The following is a 16,365-nucleotide window of genomic DNA, read 5'->3' as shown; positions in this document are numbered from 1 at the left end:
TTCTGGTAGTTATTTCACCTGGTGGGATCACCTGTTCATTCCTCAAGTTCTCTGACAACCCATTCCATCCCTCGATTTAGAGCTACAACAAACAACGTCGTTGGCCCGCGTTACTTGGCTCATGCTTTCGTTGCCAAAATCACAAATACCCTCGAGTGCAATTGACATTTTGCCCAAGATTCTCCTTCTAGTCTACGAGGTATCGTCACTTCTTGTGCCCGGTGTTGAGCGCCTTCCACCGCTTGTTTACCGGCTGCCCTGTGAACGGAGTGAACACCAACGGCTCCAATAACACGTACCCCGGGCCGTCCCACATACACTCTTCCGACTTCTTGTATGCATTGAAGAAACTTGTTAACTTTTGGTTGCTGGTGGGCTTTAATCGCCTCGCCAGCCGTCCTTCTTTATCGGCCCCACGTCCACCGACTTGCGCTTACACTTTACATCGCCGTCTGACCGCAGATCAACTAACAAACAACACAACGACCCCAGCCATGGTACTGAATGGCTTCTGAGCCACGACTACAGCAATCATACCGCGCGCATATTGGTGCCCTGGTCTTAATTGCATCTTCTACGCCGGTTTACGTCTAGGTTTTGTCTCGGAGCCACTTCAGCATACCGTATAGTTGGATCGTCAGGTATTTGCTTTTGACTGCTATTTCGGCTACACCCTTTCGCGATGGAACGTGTTCATCACTCCCGCCCACCGACGCGCAGGCAGGTGCTTGGTGATGCTTCCCGTCGTGTCAATCAAGGGAGCAGCCCTCAGCATGAAGGTAAAGCGCATCAAATTGACAATAACGAATCATCGCCACCGAGCCATCTTCCCCACAACGAGTCCCTCGTCCCAAATGGGAGTCTTGCAGTTCGCCATCAACCACAACTATCCCCAGAAAATAAACGAATCTCCGCTGTCATTAACGACGAGTCTCGGCCGCATAATCCAAAGCGTGACTCTGAGATCTCCAACACAAGCACCAACGCCTCTAGTACCGGTCGTCGACGAAAAACACACATTGGTCCATGGCAGCTTGGCAAAACTATCGGTCGAGGGGGATGCTCTCGCGTCAGGATAGTGCGACACAGCATGACCGGCCAGTACGGGGCAGCCAAGATCATATCAAAAGCCACAGCAGAGAAAGTGAGGGCTTTGAGCCTGGCAAATCTGATCAAGAGCGCAGAAGAGGAGCCCTCCATGTTTCCTGGGGGCAAAGTCATTCCGTTTGGGCTCGAGCGTGAGATTGTGATTATGAAGCTGTTGGATCATCCAAACATCGTCCATCTATACGATGTTTGGGAGAATCGTAACGAATTGTGAGTACACTGCTGTGTAATGCAATAGTTACGATTGAACTAATACTTGCAATAGGTATCTGATTATGGAACACATCCAAGGCGGCGAACTCTTTAACTACATCGGCGAACAAGGCGGAATTCAAGAAGTAGAAGTCGTCCACCTCTTTCGACAGATCATTGCGGCGTTGCTTTACTGTCATCGACTCAACATCCACCATCGCGATCTGAAGCCCGAGAACATTCTCTTAGACCGGAAGTCATGGGAAATCAAACTTGTCGACTTTGGCATGGCAGCTCTACAGCCAGTGGGCAAGAAGCTCACTACTCCGTGTGGTAGTCCCCACTATGCCGCGCCTGAAGTTATCCGGACTCAATCGTACGACGGTGGAAGGGCGGATGTTTGGAGCTGCGGCGTCATCCTCTACGTGATGCTTTACGGTGCCCCACCTTTCAACTACTCTGGCGACGATAGAGACCTGAAGCATCTTTTTCGTGCCATTGCCCACGCTGACTATGTAATGCCTGACACACTTTCACGCGAAGCTCAAGATCTCATCCGGCGAATACTGGTTCCGGATCCTAAGAGGAGAATACCCATTGAAGCTATCTGGGACCACCCATTCTTGCGCAAGTATGATGCGGGATTGGGCTTTCAAGGAGATATGGCTACCATGGCGCATTGGGTTGGTCCAACCCCTGAAATCAAAGGTTGGACCCCTTTGGAATGGCATACAATCGACCGGGAGATTCTCAGGAATCTGCGCACACTCTGGCATAGTGAGAAAGAGGATGTGCTTGTGCAGCGTTTACTGAGTAAAGAGTAAGCACACCCAAGCTCTTCTTCTCAGGATTACATTCTAATTTCAATAGGGGAAACCAAGAGAAGTACTTCTATTCAGCACTTCTGAGGCATCGCGAGGAACAATTGGAAAACTATGCACCTAGCCCCAACGCTGTTGGCTACTCGAACAGCGACCACCATCACCATGCAAAGATTGATCCAAGTGCTGGCGATCTCCTGCAATTACCATCCAACAAACACAAACGATCCCAATCTGCATACTCTATTCTCAACGACGAGCACTTGTACTCGAAACACAGTTTCTACGAGCCACCTTCTTCTGACGTCAGCTACGACCCATTTCGAGCATCGAGAGATCCCATCATCCCAGGTCAAGCCCTACACCGCAATGTTACAGTACACCGGGGTGGCTCTGATAGTGAAAGCCGTAGAATGCGACCAGTCACAGCTCTAGGCCATCGTACGGGGAGTTCACTACGGATCCAGGCTCTGAAAAACTCTAAACAACGAAGCTCTAATCTTTCGCATAATTCATCGAAGCGAAGTACACCCTCCCAACGCTCTTCATTAGCGGCGCGACGGAGGTCCATGTCCAGGTCCTCCATGGCAAGCTCACATTGGCCGAGCAGCCCACCTGTTATTGTCCGCCCTGGCAGCATAGGGAGACGGGGAGTGAACTTTTCCCATTTGCGGCGCAGCTCTGGTAGTGAGGCAAGCACGACTCCATATACGCCAGAACAGCGAAGGCTCACAATTCGCTCCCGGGAATCCGGAGGATCCTCTACGATATCTCCACCACCCAGCCTCCACGTAACTCCTGCAGCTCGATTAGTGGCAAAAGTAGCTGTAAACCCAATGGTACCACGCCTACGAGTACGGAAGCCCGAGAGCCCAAGCAAGTATATCCAGAGTGAGGCTCGCAAAGTGAGCTGCGAGCTTGAAAAGGTTATGGAAGAGGCTTTTAATCGCTCTTCGATGAGTGAAACTGTCCGAACATCAGTTACAGATCAGGATGGGGAACCCATTGGGTATGAGACGCCACCCACGTCGTTTTCCAATCGAGGCTCGGGAGCCAGTACAATCGCAACACCAAACAACAGGGCGATGTTGAAGAACATTCAGAACCGCCCCCTTCCGCCGCTACCCAGTGAAACGCCAAATACGTTCCTCCAGCGAAAGCTGGCTGAGACCCGGGAAGAGCTTGCTAAACGCTTGGATGAAGACCCTGACAATACCGGACACTTTGAAGAAGTGCTCGAACATTTGGATCGCCTTATGCAGCCAAACACTGCCGGCGCTAAGCGCGCCTCTTCTGCACCCACTAAGTCTCCAGAATGTCCTGGCTTGTTGCCAGTCATTTCTGAGGAGGTCAGGGATAGCGAAGATCGGTTTGGCACCTATAGTTCTAACTATAGAGCTGTCACTGACCCAATAAGGCCTACCCTCCACGGACGTAGAGCCATGACCGAACAGCAAACGATCCGAGTTGTGGAAAACTCTCCAACATCGATAGCTCCGCTGAACATCCGTAAGCGGAGTGGTGCGAGTACTCGTTCTCACAGCACAGCTGCTGACAGTGGACCTACAGTGCCGTGGCCAGATCCAGGGTCGAATCCGCCGCCGCGAACATACCAAAGTGTTCATAACGAACTGCTTGCTACACGACCTAACGATGGAGGTCCTTCGAGGACTGTTACACCTGCCGTTTCGGAGAAGAAAGAGGCTACGATTACGAAGAAGAAGTCGTCCTGGTTCCGCCGCACCACGGAAGAGAAAGAGAGGCTGTCCGAAAACCAGCCTAGACCTGAGACAGGAGCACGGCTGATGATTCCGGAGGCGTGGCAGAGTCTTGATGACCGTATCAAGCCGGAGCATCCGGCAAGTAAAATGGCTTCTGGAGCGTTTCCTGGTTTGGCTAAACATACCTCAAAGCAGTCTGGTGCGAGCAGCGAGTTCCCGATGCGTAATCGGAATTCTACGATTGCGAAAGGAGAGGGTACGGGTGGACGAAAGGGATTTTTAGGCTTATTTGGGAAGAAGGCGAAAGAGGATAAGGGAAAGAAGCTGATGGAGTTAGGATGTGAGTTTCCCTTATTGTGCTTTTCGAAGTTCGGCAAGTTCGGTTTTTTTCTCATGTCCTTTCTGCACCTCCTGAAAAGACTCCAGCTAACTTTCCATCTAGCCACCGATCTCAGCTCCTCATCTCTCCTTTCCGGCGGTTTCGACCTCGCCCCCGGCTCCAACGACGGCGTTCCAATCCGGCCGCCAGAGTTACAAATGAACTGGCTGTCTCGGTTCCTGCACATCAAGCCTGCCAACAAGATCCTCTGCTTCCAAATCGGCCGCGGGAAAGTCCGACAAGACCTCGTCCGGCTGCTACGAGACTGGCAGCGCTTCGGCGTCCGCGATGTTAGCTACGATCGCAAGTCCAACAGTATCAATGCGCATATTGATAAGAATAACCGTAAGTATACCCAACTCCTTTCTCGTGAATGGAGTATGCAGGGAGTTTGTTTTACTCTGCATTTTGGTAGAGATTACATTTGTTTGCATTGTTTGTGTTTCAATACCGTTTGTGCCAGATTGAGCTAATACGGTGGGTGGGTAGATCTCAAAATCAAGCCTGTGTCCCTGGTCATTGAACTTTTCGTCGTTCTAGAGCATGGACGTCGCGCGAACCTTTGCTTGGCGCGGTTCACGCAGACACGAGGCGCAGCGTCGAGTTTCCGCAAGGTTGTGGATATTGTTGAGAATGTGTGTCGGGCTAGGAGTATGCTTGTTGAGGATGAGGACAAGAAGTCGGCTATGTGTGAAGTGCTTTCTTGAAGAGTTGGATCGAAGGAAACTCTGTTGACGGGTGCCTGGAAATACACTTCTCTCTCTGCTTCAGAGGCATGCTGAACTGGGTATTTTTCTTGGTACGGAGTGGAATCCTTGGGGGCAGTGTTGGGGGTAATGGTGAGTGGTGGTTGTTTGAACGCGCCGTCTTGGATGCTGGGCGTGTGGACTTTACTGGCTAGGATTGGATTGGATTGCGGGCCTTGGGGCATCGTTGGCTACGACATCTCGTTGGATGAACGACTCACATTTTCTTCGACATTGTCAGCCCGGCAGAAGCTACATTGGACAGCCTTTCAACACCCAATACATGACACGAATCCCCGAACAGGAACGAAAACAATAGTAGACGACTTCACCCAGTAAGAGTAGGAGTGGAGATCATAATGCATGGTATCTTTGCTGGAGTAGCAGAGATACCGTAATACTGTAATGCCTGCATGACTTTTTCCTTTGTTAATGGATTCTCGAGTTCCTAGTTGGGTTAGTAAGAAGTATGCCGGGCATCGGAAAAGAAGTGGGCATTTGCATTCGATGGCCAGACTTGGGGGGTAGTAAAATTGTATAGAGTATAATTTATGGAGCTCTAGAAAGATTTGCATCACTCCTGCGCTACTTTCCAAAGCTAACTTTACCACGGACATGCAATATCACAAGCACTTAATCCGCAGGTGCTATCTGGTCGTGCTTTGCTCCACCTGTGGCGCCGTTCCCTCAGCCACGAGCAGTTGTGCCAAGGCCGGGTCAACAGTTCTCCCGACACACAAAGCGAGCGACCACGAACGCCAAATTCAAGACCCATCGACAACGAATCCGATACTAACACCTAGGGTACTGCACCACCACCACCAACATGCGTACCTACGACGATACCTTCAGCGGCCAGAAGATCTACCCGGGCAAGGTTCGTCTTGCTACCCTCTCCCTCGCACACCCCCTTCAAAATACCCATCGCGAAGCCGCCACACTCGCGGGACAGAGAATCTGGGAGGAGGGAACGACGGGATTGCGGTATTGGGATTATCGCTAATGGAGCTATGTAGGGCAAGCTATATATCCGTGGCGATAGCAAGATCTTCAGGTTCCAGAATGGAAAAACCGAGAGTCTTTTCCTGCAGCGCAAGAACCCGCGTCGGATCGCTTGGACAACTCTGTTTCGGAGACAGCACAAGAAGGGTATCTCTGAGGTTAGTTGGAATCACTGTTGCACTAGCTTTTGGGGGGGATTGGGTGTTGGAGGTGAGAGTGGGATGTCGCATCGAGATTAGACCAGCCACAAGCTTGGGTTATGATGAGTGGAAAACACAATTGGAGTGCGCTGCGGTCTATCTCGATGGCATTTCCGCTCAATTCACCCCCAATCTCGACATATTCGTCATATAGGGCTTCGTGCTGATCACCTCCCCTCGACAGGAAATCGCTAAGAAACGCACCCGCCGCACCGTCAAGCACCAGCGCGCCATCGTTGGAGCCTCCCTCGACGTGATCAAGGAGCGCCGCAGCATGCGTCCCGAAGCCCGTGCCGCCGCTCGCCAAGCCGCCATTAAAGAGGGAAAGGAGAAGAAGTCGGCCGCTGAGTCCAAGAAGAAAGCAGAGAAGGCCAAGTCGGCTGCCGGCGCTGCACGGGGCCAGACTCAGAGGATCCAGAGCAAGCAGGGTGCTAAAGGTGCGCCAAGCAAGGTGAAGGCGACGACTCGTTAAGGAGTGACGTGATGATGGAGGGAATGGTGCTGACTGGGTCTGGCTCGGTGTTTTCTTTAGGGAAAATTCGATGGGATGGGACGATGGCTTACATCTTTCTATAAATCTTCATGCCGGATGATCCTTTGTTCATTAGGGTCTAGCGATGGGGCAAATGCAATTCATGTCCTCAGGAGTCTGCACAGACGCGAGTATGAGTGCATCGGTGAGGAAATGAACGTATTAAGAGACAAAGCTCTGTCTAACTTCTAGACTGATAATAATTGGTTGCATGTGCATGCTGGCACTGGGATTTCAGTGAATGGAATGAAAGCTCGAGATGGTCCGGGGGAATTCTCAAGTTCCTTTGAAGCTGCCCAGGCTTGGCTTCTCATTAGATGAGTAGTTTCCCACATGCGTACAACTCTCACGAGGAGGGTAGACTACCTCTTAATTCTTTCTGACCTGGCTTGACATGTTGGCCTGCAACCAATTCCTCTCAGAAACCTCCTAAATTGGGTGGAGAGTAAATCGACTCCAGGTGTCTGGTTTGATAATCACCGAGAAACTTAAGAGAATATAAGGAGGCGATCTAACTTAGTCACAAGACCACCTCAAGCCCATATCATGTTGACTAATTGTCGCTGCCTCCCAAAGCCAACACCACGGAACTCCCTCCTAGCCACCCCTCGACATTTGTCAATCCAAATCCAACCATGCCACGTCCCTCGCCTTATCCACAAATACCGCTGTAGATACCTTCTACCGCAACTCAAAGAAGCAGACCACTGGTACCGTCAAACATAATTGGTACGCTTTCTACTTTCCCCTTCCTCCTCGGTCCTCCCTTTTCACGCTTAAGATGGGATTGGAATTGGGATTAGAACTGGAGAACTGATGGATATGATTTAGGGATCTTGGCAGCGGCCTTCATCCGCTTCCGGACGCACCAGTTCCTAGCTGATAATTACTTCGCGCTGTTGTTAGCAACTGTTATAGGTGGGATTTGGGGGCAGGTGAGCGTGATATTGGTATTGTTGGGAGTGCCTTTGGAGCTTGGTAAATCCCCTTCCCCCTACTCTCTGTAATCTCTCTCTTCTAACCTATCTCCATGTCCCCTTTCTCGGAGCTGCGCTGTGCCGTGGTGTGCAAGTCTGCTCACCTAATGCTATGCATCTAGGTGCCATCGCCGTCAGCCCTAGCGGCTTTCAAGCTCCTCTCCTCGGTTTCACTCTCTCCTCTCTCACAAATGCATTCAGTTACCTCGACCTCCTTGAATTACTCCTAAACAATTCTAACATGTCTACTTTATTCCGCTGCATTTTAAGCACACGCATTAGAAGTATTTGGGCCCTGACCTCGGATTTGAGTTCGTATGCTATGTTTAGGCCACTAGGTTGGGTGGTTATGCCCGCGAGTGGGATGTGGGAGGAGTGGGTGTGAGGATTCGGTTTAAGGATTGGGTTTGGTGGGTTTAGTAGGTGTGGGGAGTATTTTAGGGGTTAGTCAGGTGGTGGGAGAAGCAGAGTGGGGAGGATGGGGAGTAGGAGGGAGAGGAGAGAAGGAGGAGCTTAGTGTTTGGGAGATAGTAAATCAAGAAGGCGAAGGAGAGGAGCTGAATGCTAAGGCGGTCGTGGATTAAAGTGATGGCCAAAAAGAGAACATGCCAGAGTGGGAGATCATCGAGGTAAAGAAAATAGAATGTCTTCCGTGGGACTAAGAGGCTGTGGTTTGGGTGTAAGCTATACATTTCAGGGCATATCTAGATGCATATCATTAATTCGACCTAATCTGGTATTGTAACACTGCAACTAGCACTGCGAAGGTGATATAGGTCTCACTCCAGTAAATAGGATTCCCGTCCACCTTTAAACCTAAGTCTTACTTCCTCCCATAACGTTCCTCTTCTTCTTATCTCTCCTAAGCGTCTTGATTAGCACCGGACCCGTCGCATTCCAAAACAAGATGCTTGAAATGCTCCAAACCCATATCCTTACTGTCGCTAATCCAGACCCCCCAGTTCCAGCACTTTGCAGGATAGCGAAAACCCCGCCGCTCTCGGCTCTTCCGATTTTGGAATGAGCATATGCAGCTAGCGAATCTGCAAGTCTTAGTTTTTAGGTTTCGAACATTATTAAATTGGAAGATCGAAAATCGTGGAAGCTGAATGTATTGCATCTTATCTATTACGTATAATATGACAGAAGTGCAATCCCGGGTTGAAATTAGCATCTTGTTCGCACTCTTGCTAATTCTAGCAATAGATTTAACTGATGCATACCACTATAGCCATGTTCTACGTGAGGTGAGAAGGAGCAGAAAGTAGACGTACCTGGATCAATATTAGCGCCGAACCCAAGCCATGATAAACCGAGGGGTGTGAAGGCGGCGAGGAGTAGAGGCAGGGTTGTGTTGCCGATGATGGCTGTGAAGAGGATCGGATGTTGTTTGATGAATTTGGACAGGATGTTGGGTTTTATTTTTGAAACTTCGACCGGTGGTTGCGTTGGCTTGCGGCTTGTTTGAAGGGCCCTTCGCTGGATGTCGATGACAGATCTATAGATATTGAGAGTATTTCTTGGGTGAACTCTTGGGATGGTCCGGAGATAGAGGAAGGCACGTGACGGTATTCTTAAGGCCATTTTGGAAGAGATCGCTACATGCACTCTTCACTAATTGAAGACGACGCCTTTCTGTGGCTATGAGACTAGATTTATTATAAGAGGAGGATTATATAGCAAGATGCTGTCTGCATGATGGGATAGGGATTTGGTAATGAATGAGGTGAGGTGGAGGACGCTTGAGTTGTGGATAATCAAGGATGACTAATCAACTAGTGGCTGAAAATTTATCTGCACTTCGTATTGATGCTGTTCTCGCAGCGCTACAGCGTTCAAGCCATAGCCAGCAACTAAAGTCATAGATATGCTTCGGAGAATCCCTCTATCCCACAGAACATTGAACAAAGATACAATGATAACGTTGGTCAGGGAGAAGATGACATGCAACTATCCAGCCTGGGAAACATCGCAAGATGATGGAGAAGAGCACAGAACGCGCACTGCTCCCCATATCCTCTTCTGAACTTATTTCCGTCGCTCTATTCTAATTAGCTAGGTCTCTATGCTCGTACCACGAAGCTCAATTGCGTCCCTGGCGCGTGCTGTACAACTTTTCTCGCAAATTTCTTGTGGCGTCAATCATCGTCACCAAGCTTCCCTCATGGCTCCCGCTTCCTACATATCGCCTCTGCACCGATAGGCACGCTCCCAAGCTCTTGTCATTCCATGAGAACTCTCGAGATCGAACAACGCAGTAGCAAGACCATCTCCTGCAGGACCGTACTACGAAATGTCCAACAACGCCGAATTCCAGGTCGGAGAGATCTTCAATGTCAAGCGTAAGGTTGCCTTGGTCACGGGCGGTGGCTCTGGGAGGGCTAAGGAGAAGCTTGACCGTGTGGCAGGGATATATGGGAAGGGGATTGAGGGCCAGATCATTCCTATTGTGGGGGATGCTTCCTCCATGGATGGAGTTAAGTGAGTGATCCTGTGCGATGGAGGGGTTTGAAATATGCTGATCTTTTGTAGGAACATGGTAAAAGGGATTGAGTCACGTGAGAAGTGCCTAGGTATTTTCGTCAACAATGCCGGGATTGCGGCTCCGAAAATAAGTACATCCGTACAAATGGAGAGAATGCAGAGGAGCTGTGGAAGAATCTCTTCGATCCTACCTCGTGTGTTGCACGGCCCATTTACGGTGTTCTGTCAAGCAAATGTACGGTTAGGGTCGAGGAATGGACCTCCCTCCAAGCCACCAATGTCGTTGGACCCTACCTCATGACCACCGCATTCCTCCCGCTGCTTCAGAAGTCGTCCGACACCCATCATTGATACTCTGGATACGCCATAAACGTTACGACCATCTCAGGACTCGTTCGAATCTCGCAAGGTCACTTCAGTTACAACAGCAGTAGAGGTGCACATGTTCATTGAAACAAGTTGCTTGCGACGGAGATCGCCAAAGCTGGCCTCAAGATCCGAATGAACAGCATCGCTCCCGGCGTCTTTCCCACCGAGATGACTACTCAGGATAGCAAAGAAAACCAGAAGAGCGAAATCCCAAAGGGGCGCAAAGGAAGCCTTCCAGCCCAGTGCCCGGGGAAAGATCAAGACATGGCGGCTGCCATTCTTTTTGCTGCAAGCTGCCAGTATCGTAATGGCCACACTGTCCCTGTTGACGGCGGTTACTTGATTTAGGTTGGAATCTAGATGCACGTGTCGCGTACCCTGCTCTGCATTGGGAACTTGGGAGCGCGATGCTTTTTGCTTTCACTAATACTTTAAGCTTGAAGCTGGCGTCAAGTCCATGGGGTGGACTTGTCGGCATTTTCCGTATACCGGGAATCTGGACTTGTGTTGGAGACTGATGCTGGTCTGAACACACATGGTATACTTCCACATTCTGCATGACGCTTTCAAATCACAATAGGGGATTTGGAACTGGCGGTCAAAAGTGAAAAGCAAAACTAAACTCAAAAAATTCCTATTTCACGAATCCGGCCCGCACCCCAATAACGATAAATCCCTGGCGAAATGAAGAATGTGGCGTTGAATGCAGGCTTTGCGGCATGATTGGCTCAGGGGTAAGCGCTTGGCGTTGCTTAATTCAGCTTCCTCTCTCATCTTGAAACCTGCAATCATCCACGCCTCCCCATTCGCTCCTATAATAGTTAGAACTCGTGTTCGGCTTTTTCCAAAGTTCTTTTTTGGATCCTGAACAAGAGTGATGTGTCAAGAAATCCTCGTATTCGGGCGGCATGGCGCAGCACAGCCCTATCCAACTTGCGATGTCCGGAGGATCTCCGCATTGAGATCCACTTTCAGTAAGGAGGGCGGATGCAATGCCAGGAACAGCCATGAGTGATCGAAACCTTGACTGAAACTAAACCTATCATAAGAGCGAGCACGCTTCCAGCCTACCGATGAGTTGCCGTTCACGTGCGAAGACCATAGCGCCCGGCTTACATGCTTCAGATCTCGGTGGGCTTCAGGGGTGTCTGGCGTTCTGCTCCTCTATAACAATAAAATGGAAGCTCCAGTCGTTCGTACTTTCTCCCGCATTCCGACATCGCCTTCGAACGTCTTCGCGTTTTAGAAATATTAGGAACCGTGATCGTACCAGCTGCAATTTTTACGCAGCGTCCATTCGTTATTTTTCTCAACATCCTTATTTCACGTAATTTAATTCCCATCCCCAAACTACCACGATGCGTGCCTTCGTTCTTGCTGTCGTAGGTCTAGCTTCTGCGGCTCTGGCCCAGAACTGTGGCCCCAAGTATTCAAACCAGATCTGTGCGGCTGGCAAATGCTGTGGGTACTCCTCCCGGTTTTCTGATCAACGTCGTCTAACTTGTACTCTTCAGGCAGTCAGTACGGATGGGTACGTTACCAGTCTTCCTTTCAATCCAACACCCACAGGAGGCATGACTTGCTTACCCTTCCAAAAAAAAAAAAATCCCCCCCCTCAAAATGATCTAGCTGACCATTCGAATTTAGTGTGATACTTCCGCCGCACACTGCGACCCAGGTACTTGTCTCAAGCAATTTTCTGGCGCTGGATCTAGCTGTGCAGTATGGCTCCCACATGGCATTTATCCTTAATTTTCTTCCTCCTAACCCTGTGAGTTCAGAACAAGGGCGCCTCGACGACCCTGGTTTCAACTACCAAGCCAACGGCGACCTCTTTCGCCTCCACGATCCCCGTTATCGATGTCTGTGGACAAGCTGAGGGCGGCGTGAGCTGCCCTGGTGCAGGTTTGAATGTACGAAATCCCCTCATATTCCTCCCCGTGAAACCCTTTGTTTGCTGACTTAGATAGGGCTACTTCTACCGCTGCTGCTCCTCAGCCGGCCACTGTGGCCCCAAGAACGACATCCAAGACCAGGCCATCTACTGCGGAACTGGCTGTCAAGCTGGCTACGGGAAATGCGACACGGAAGCTAAGCCTCCGGTGCCTACCGCTGCTCCGGGAACTTCACAGAGTGGAGAGACGTGCGGACCGATCGTAAATAAGAAGTGTGCGGCTGGGCTTTGCTGCTCTGGCAGCAATTTCTGCGGTACTGGAGTGAGTGATATTTCTATTATGTGACATCTGGAGGAGATTGGAGAGGGTTTGATCAGAACCAAGGATGAAGGGAGCGGATATTGATAAGATGTTTATGCTGACTTCATTTATAGGTTGACTTCTGTGGTGCGGCGAATTGGTGCCAGCCAAAATGGGGCAAGTGTACTTAAGTCTTGTAGTCTAGGGCGGGAAAAGCGGTAGTATGCCAGCTAGAAAATAGAGTACTATGCACCGTGTTGATGGTCATATGTAACGCACATCGGCACTTCAAGCATCCTTAATATTATCTATACTTCCTATAGTGGTAGATACTTTATCATTTCGATTGTTTGATTATTATTCTCTAGTGCTCATTATTACCAACCGAGGAGGAAGCTCTTACTCATTTATAACATTCAACTGAAGCCCTCTATCAGGGTCACCTTTGTCAACGAGCTTGCAAAGACTGACTCCAGCAAGGCCCCATTCCTACTTTGTACCGGCCTCAGTGTTACCCTACACCATCTTCTATTCTCGCATTGTTTCCACAGACAACCTAAAATATCTTCCTCATGCTCCCACCCATAAATTAACACGCCACAACAACGCTTCGAATTCCACTTCCAAGGCGGCAGCAATGTGCTAAAGCCCAATCATATCACTTGCTGCAAAGTACCCTGCCTCCTCTGCCACTCCTAAGAACCTCATCCTCGAGTATTCCGTCAACTCCGAACAACGCCGCAATTGTTCTCTTTTAGTATCCAGCGAGAAGAGTCTCAAATCGCACCTTATTTCCTCTTGGAGAATTATTCATCGCCAATTGCGCCGCTGCTATGAATCTCATCAGCAGCCATGGCTGCATATTGGATGCAAAGGAAAGAACTGCTTACAACTCATTCATTTTCAGAGTTGCATACAGTAAAGCGAACTAAGATGAAATTCGGGAAGCTAACACTCTCCTAGCCTTGGACATCAAGTTATCCAACTACTCATGTTCTAGACTTAGGCCGAGATGGTGATGCGCACGGACTGATTTATTCTGTGATTAAGACCGTTTCAGTTGCGGAGTCGCCACAAGAGGTCTTTTCGTGTGCCTTAAATGAGCCGTTTGTCTGATTACTTTCAACATTGGGAGGAAGTGAGCGCTTTTGGCACAGGTGACGAGATGAAAATAGAGGAGACTGTAGAGACTTTAAAGCGGCGGAAAAAAGTCTGAGTCGGTTCTCACGTATTTCAAGCGCTAGAGTGGACAGCGTAAAGCCAGGGGCCAGCCTAGTCTTTTTAACAATGATCGGGTTACTAGCCCCGGGCGTTGGGCTGATTCTGGTTGGCCCATGTATCCCTCGAGAAGTGTTCTTGTTATCATGACGTCTCTGGCTATTTATGTCTCTCCAAGGGTGCTCGTAAATCCGGCCATCCTTGTAACCGTAGTCTTTCTGAAATCTTTGATGAGTCTGGCTGTTCGTCTGGTTCGAACTAGAGACGCTCCAGTTGCTCAGATTCTCCCGATCATTCCGGTAAACCTTGCCGGCTGTGTTGCTCCGGCCCCTCCAATTCTCCTCGAAAATCCGGGTAGCGTTGCTGCTCGGATTCCTCCAATTAGCCAAGTGAATCCGGCTATCACTGTAGTTCGGATCTTTCCACGCATTGTGGTGCTCCTTCCTATTCTGGTACTAAGGGAGACGCTGGGGGTATCGTTTAGTAAATATTCGATGGCCTCTGAATCGTGGCGCCAAAGTAGAAGCGGGCCCATGTGGAGAGAAGTCGGTAGGGACTCAGTTGTTGGCACTTCATTAGGCCGTGCTTCATGTTTGAGACTCCTACTGCTGTTTCTCGACCTTGGATGCAATTTCTGGCAGATATTCTCCTCAGGGGCCCCTTGCGGAGTATTTCGATCTTCAGAAGATTCATCACGTGGAATTTCCAATGAAGAAGGACGTGAATGTGGTGATATTTGATCGGTCTTGCGTTGGAGTTGAACTCCCTTTGATTCATCTAGGTGGGATGCTGTTCCTTTATGTTTGCAGTGCTCGGGGCTTCTGAAGGATCCTGGCACAGACTGTCCAAGTTACAGGAAGCATTGTCCTCGCCTTATGTACTGGGGGTGGCATTAACAAGAATGATATTCTCGAGGTATTCAGCTGGCCTCTTGTTGCTTTCGCTCTAGTCCTGATTGCCGTTGGTTGCTTTAGCCAAAGATAGGGCTGGCCATGATGCTGGGTCCAGGGCAAAACTCGCCGAGGGTTTACAGCCGCTAGTGTTGGAAGCTGACCAAGGAGCGACCTTTGGACGATGGGGTCGTTTGGTGATATTTGGGACTAGAGATATGGCGTTTCGTCGCAGAACTTGGGACGGGTCTCTCGCACCAATGGTGGATCTATGGTGAGATGTTGAGAATATCCTGAGACTGGCTGTAGCTGAAGCGAGTGAGCGGGTGTACAAAGACATTGGTCTAGTCTTTGATTCTGTGGAGGTAGGTAGACAATGGAACTCTTTATCTAGAGATGTGATTGCGATTCTATAGGAAAGATAGTTGGATTGATGGACGAATGATGGATTGTAAAAGAGAAGTGGACACAGAACGAAAGACAGCCTTGTTGGATGGCAACTTCCGGGGAAGTTATTGGCTCAATCTGGAAGTGGCGTCCTTCAAGAACGCTTCCCTAGCTGCTCTCTTCCCCTCCCTCCATAATGAAAGCGCATGATAGAGGCGCATGGTTGGCATGGCACATCGTCCCGCACCTTATAGAGGCGCCCTGGGTAGTAGATACCTTCCCGAAATCTCTCTGCGCCTGCATTCTGTGCTGTTTCATCTTCCTAATACCTTCTGAATTATAGTGTCTTGTAATGTGGACTGGAAACAAGTGAATGCCGAGAGAATTGAGAATCCGCAGTCCCGCTGAGATGTAAGCACGTGTAAGTATACACCAGAAACCATGCTACAGATTCACGAATGACTGGTTCTATGCAGCACTAATTTTGCTTGGCGCATTCACATGGCATGCAAATTCCGCGTACATGTTGAGGGTGGGTCTGAAAGGCAGGAAGTTGAAGGGCAGTTGAAGTTGGAGTGAAGCTAATTGGAGCTAGGGTCTTGGCGGGTCCGCATTCTGGAAGTTTTGGACCCAGTCGCCCTGGACCTAGCCAATCTCACTTATCGGCAGCCGTCTGCCAGCAAACCCTTGGAAACTGCACGCGTTGCGATCCCGTAAAATTGATGGTGCATGTCAGGCTGGGAGCTGCAGCTTGTGCCCTGGTGTGCCTCACTACGCGCATGATCGGGCGGGCTTCTGGCAAGTGGCAGGCCACGACGTGGAAGTGTGGCGTCATGGCTCAAAGGCTGATATGGCTGAGCCATTGTGGTGATCGCCTTGATAGGCGGATGTAGGACAGGGAACGGCGACAACGCGGCCGCTCCCACCACAAGCTGGGATCACTGCCCTGTTTGACGTGCCACTCGAAACATGCAGCCCTTGGCCGTCCGGCTCCTTTAAAATTGTTTCCACCCCTCGGGACCCGACTTATAAATCCCAGCATGCCGCCTGCGTGGTGCCTGGCCGCGTTCTGCGAGACACACAATGCCGCTGAGGAAGCGCCCAAAGCAGTCCCTGGAAACTTCTGGGGACACGGCAGCAGAGAA

General features: G+C 49.9%; 5 protein-coding genes across 5 annotated transcripts; 4 read left to right on the top strand and 1 right to left on the bottom strand.

The window, feature by feature from the left end:
• The first annotated feature begins 481 nt into the window (after positions 1 to 481).
• On the top strand, positions 482 to 5,155 carry BDR25DRAFT_378129 (Pkinase-domain-containing protein). The gene is made up of 6 exons (XM_033697526.1): positions 482 to 1,317; positions 1,373 to 2,119; positions 2,170 to 3,647; positions 3,708 to 4,181; positions 4,284 to 4,565; positions 4,710 to 5,155. Exons 1-6 carry the CDS (start codon positions 683 to 685, stop codon positions 4,925 to 4,927), a joined length of 3,834 nt encoding a protein of 1,277 aa, XP_033542768.1. The 5' UTR covers positions 482 to 682; the 3' UTR covers positions 4,928 to 5,155.
• A 586-nt stretch (positions 5,156 to 5,741) lies between these two features.
• BDR25DRAFT_306412 (uncharacterized protein) lies at positions 5,742 to 6,958 on the top strand. The gene is made up of 3 exons (XM_033690623.1): positions 5,742 to 5,843; positions 5,983 to 6,126; positions 6,353 to 6,958. Exons 1-3 carry the CDS (start codon positions 5,793 to 5,795, stop codon positions 6,638 to 6,640), a joined length of 483 nt encoding a protein of 160 aa, XP_033542767.1. The 5' UTR covers positions 5,742 to 5,792; the 3' UTR covers positions 6,641 to 6,958.
• A 1,156-nt stretch (positions 6,959 to 8,114) lies between these two features.
• On the bottom strand, positions 8,115 to 9,382 carry BDR25DRAFT_396023 (uncharacterized protein; the record flags this gene model as incomplete). The annotated part of the gene is made up of 6 exons (XM_033698409.1): positions 8,952 to 9,382; positions 8,863 to 8,915; positions 8,750 to 8,802; positions 8,505 to 8,683; positions 8,406 to 8,436; positions 8,115 to 8,343 (listed from the first exon to the last, which is right to left on the bottom strand). The coding sequence occupies exons 1-6, from the start codon at positions 9,259 to 9,261 to the stop codon at positions 8,115 to 8,117; spliced, it is 855 nt and encodes a 284-aa protein (XP_033542766.1). The 5' UTR covers positions 9,262 to 9,382.
• Positions 9,383 to 9,516: 134 nt separating this feature from the next.
• On the top strand, positions 9,517 to 10,878 carry BDR25DRAFT_336749 (NAD(P)-binding protein; the record flags this gene model as incomplete). The annotated part of the gene is made up of 5 exons (XM_033693131.1): positions 9,517 to 10,158; positions 10,210 to 10,250; positions 10,313 to 10,355; positions 10,407 to 10,443; positions 10,621 to 10,878. The coding sequence occupies exons 1-5, from the start codon at positions 9,971 to 9,973 to the stop codon at positions 10,876 to 10,878; spliced, it is 567 nt and encodes a 188-aa protein (XP_033542765.1). The 5' UTR covers positions 9,517 to 9,970.
• A 1,010-nt stretch (positions 10,879 to 11,888) lies between these two features.
• Positions 11,889 to 12,916, top strand: BDR25DRAFT_328330 (uncharacterized protein; the record flags this gene model as incomplete). The annotated part of the gene is made up of 6 exons (XM_033692380.1): positions 11,889 to 11,991; positions 12,045 to 12,061; positions 12,178 to 12,252; positions 12,312 to 12,443; positions 12,501 to 12,746; positions 12,860 to 12,916. The coding sequence occupies 6 exons, from the start codon at positions 11,889 to 11,891 to the stop codon at positions 12,914 to 12,916; spliced, it is 630 nt and encodes a 209-aa protein (XP_033542764.1).
• Between the last annotated feature and the right edge of the window lie 3,449 nt (positions 12,917 to 16,365).

Source organism: Lindgomyces ingoldianus (genome assembly GCF_010093535.1).
Source record: "Lindgomyces ingoldianus strain ATCC 200398 unplaced genomic scaffold BDR25scaffold_36, whole genome shotgun sequence".
In the NCBI taxonomy this organism is placed as follows: domain Eukaryota; kingdom Fungi; phylum Ascomycota; class Dothideomycetes; order Pleosporales; family Lindgomycetaceae; genus Lindgomyces; species Lindgomyces ingoldianus.
This window is presented reverse-complemented; position numbering and strand designations above follow the sequence as displayed.

Bases quoted from the DNA above. Each gene is read 5' to 3' on its own strand.
- BDR25DRAFT_378129 (XM_033697526.1), top strand. From the start codon at position 683: ATGGAACGTGTTCATCACTCCCGCCCACCGACGCGCAGGCAGGTGCTT. The intron at 1,318-1,372 runs GTGAGTACACTG...TACTTGCAATAG, and splicing joins TGGGAGAATCGTAACGAATT to GTATCTGATTATGGAACACA. The intron at 4,566-4,709 runs GTAAGTATACCC...GTGGGTGGGTAG, and splicing joins GCATATTGATAAGAATAACC to ATCTCAAAATCAAGCCTGTG.
- BDR25DRAFT_306412 (XM_033690623.1), top strand. From the start codon at position 5,793: ATGCGTACCTACGACGATACCTTCAGCGGCCAGAAGATCTACCCGGGC. The intron at 5,844-5,982 runs GTTCGTCTTGCT...GGAGCTATGTAG, and splicing joins AGAAGATCTACCCGGGCAAG to GGCAAGCTATATATCCGTGG. The intron at 6,127-6,352 runs GTTAGTTGGAAT...TCCCCTCGACAG, and splicing joins ACAAGAAGGGTATCTCTGAG to GAAATCGCTAAGAAACGCAC.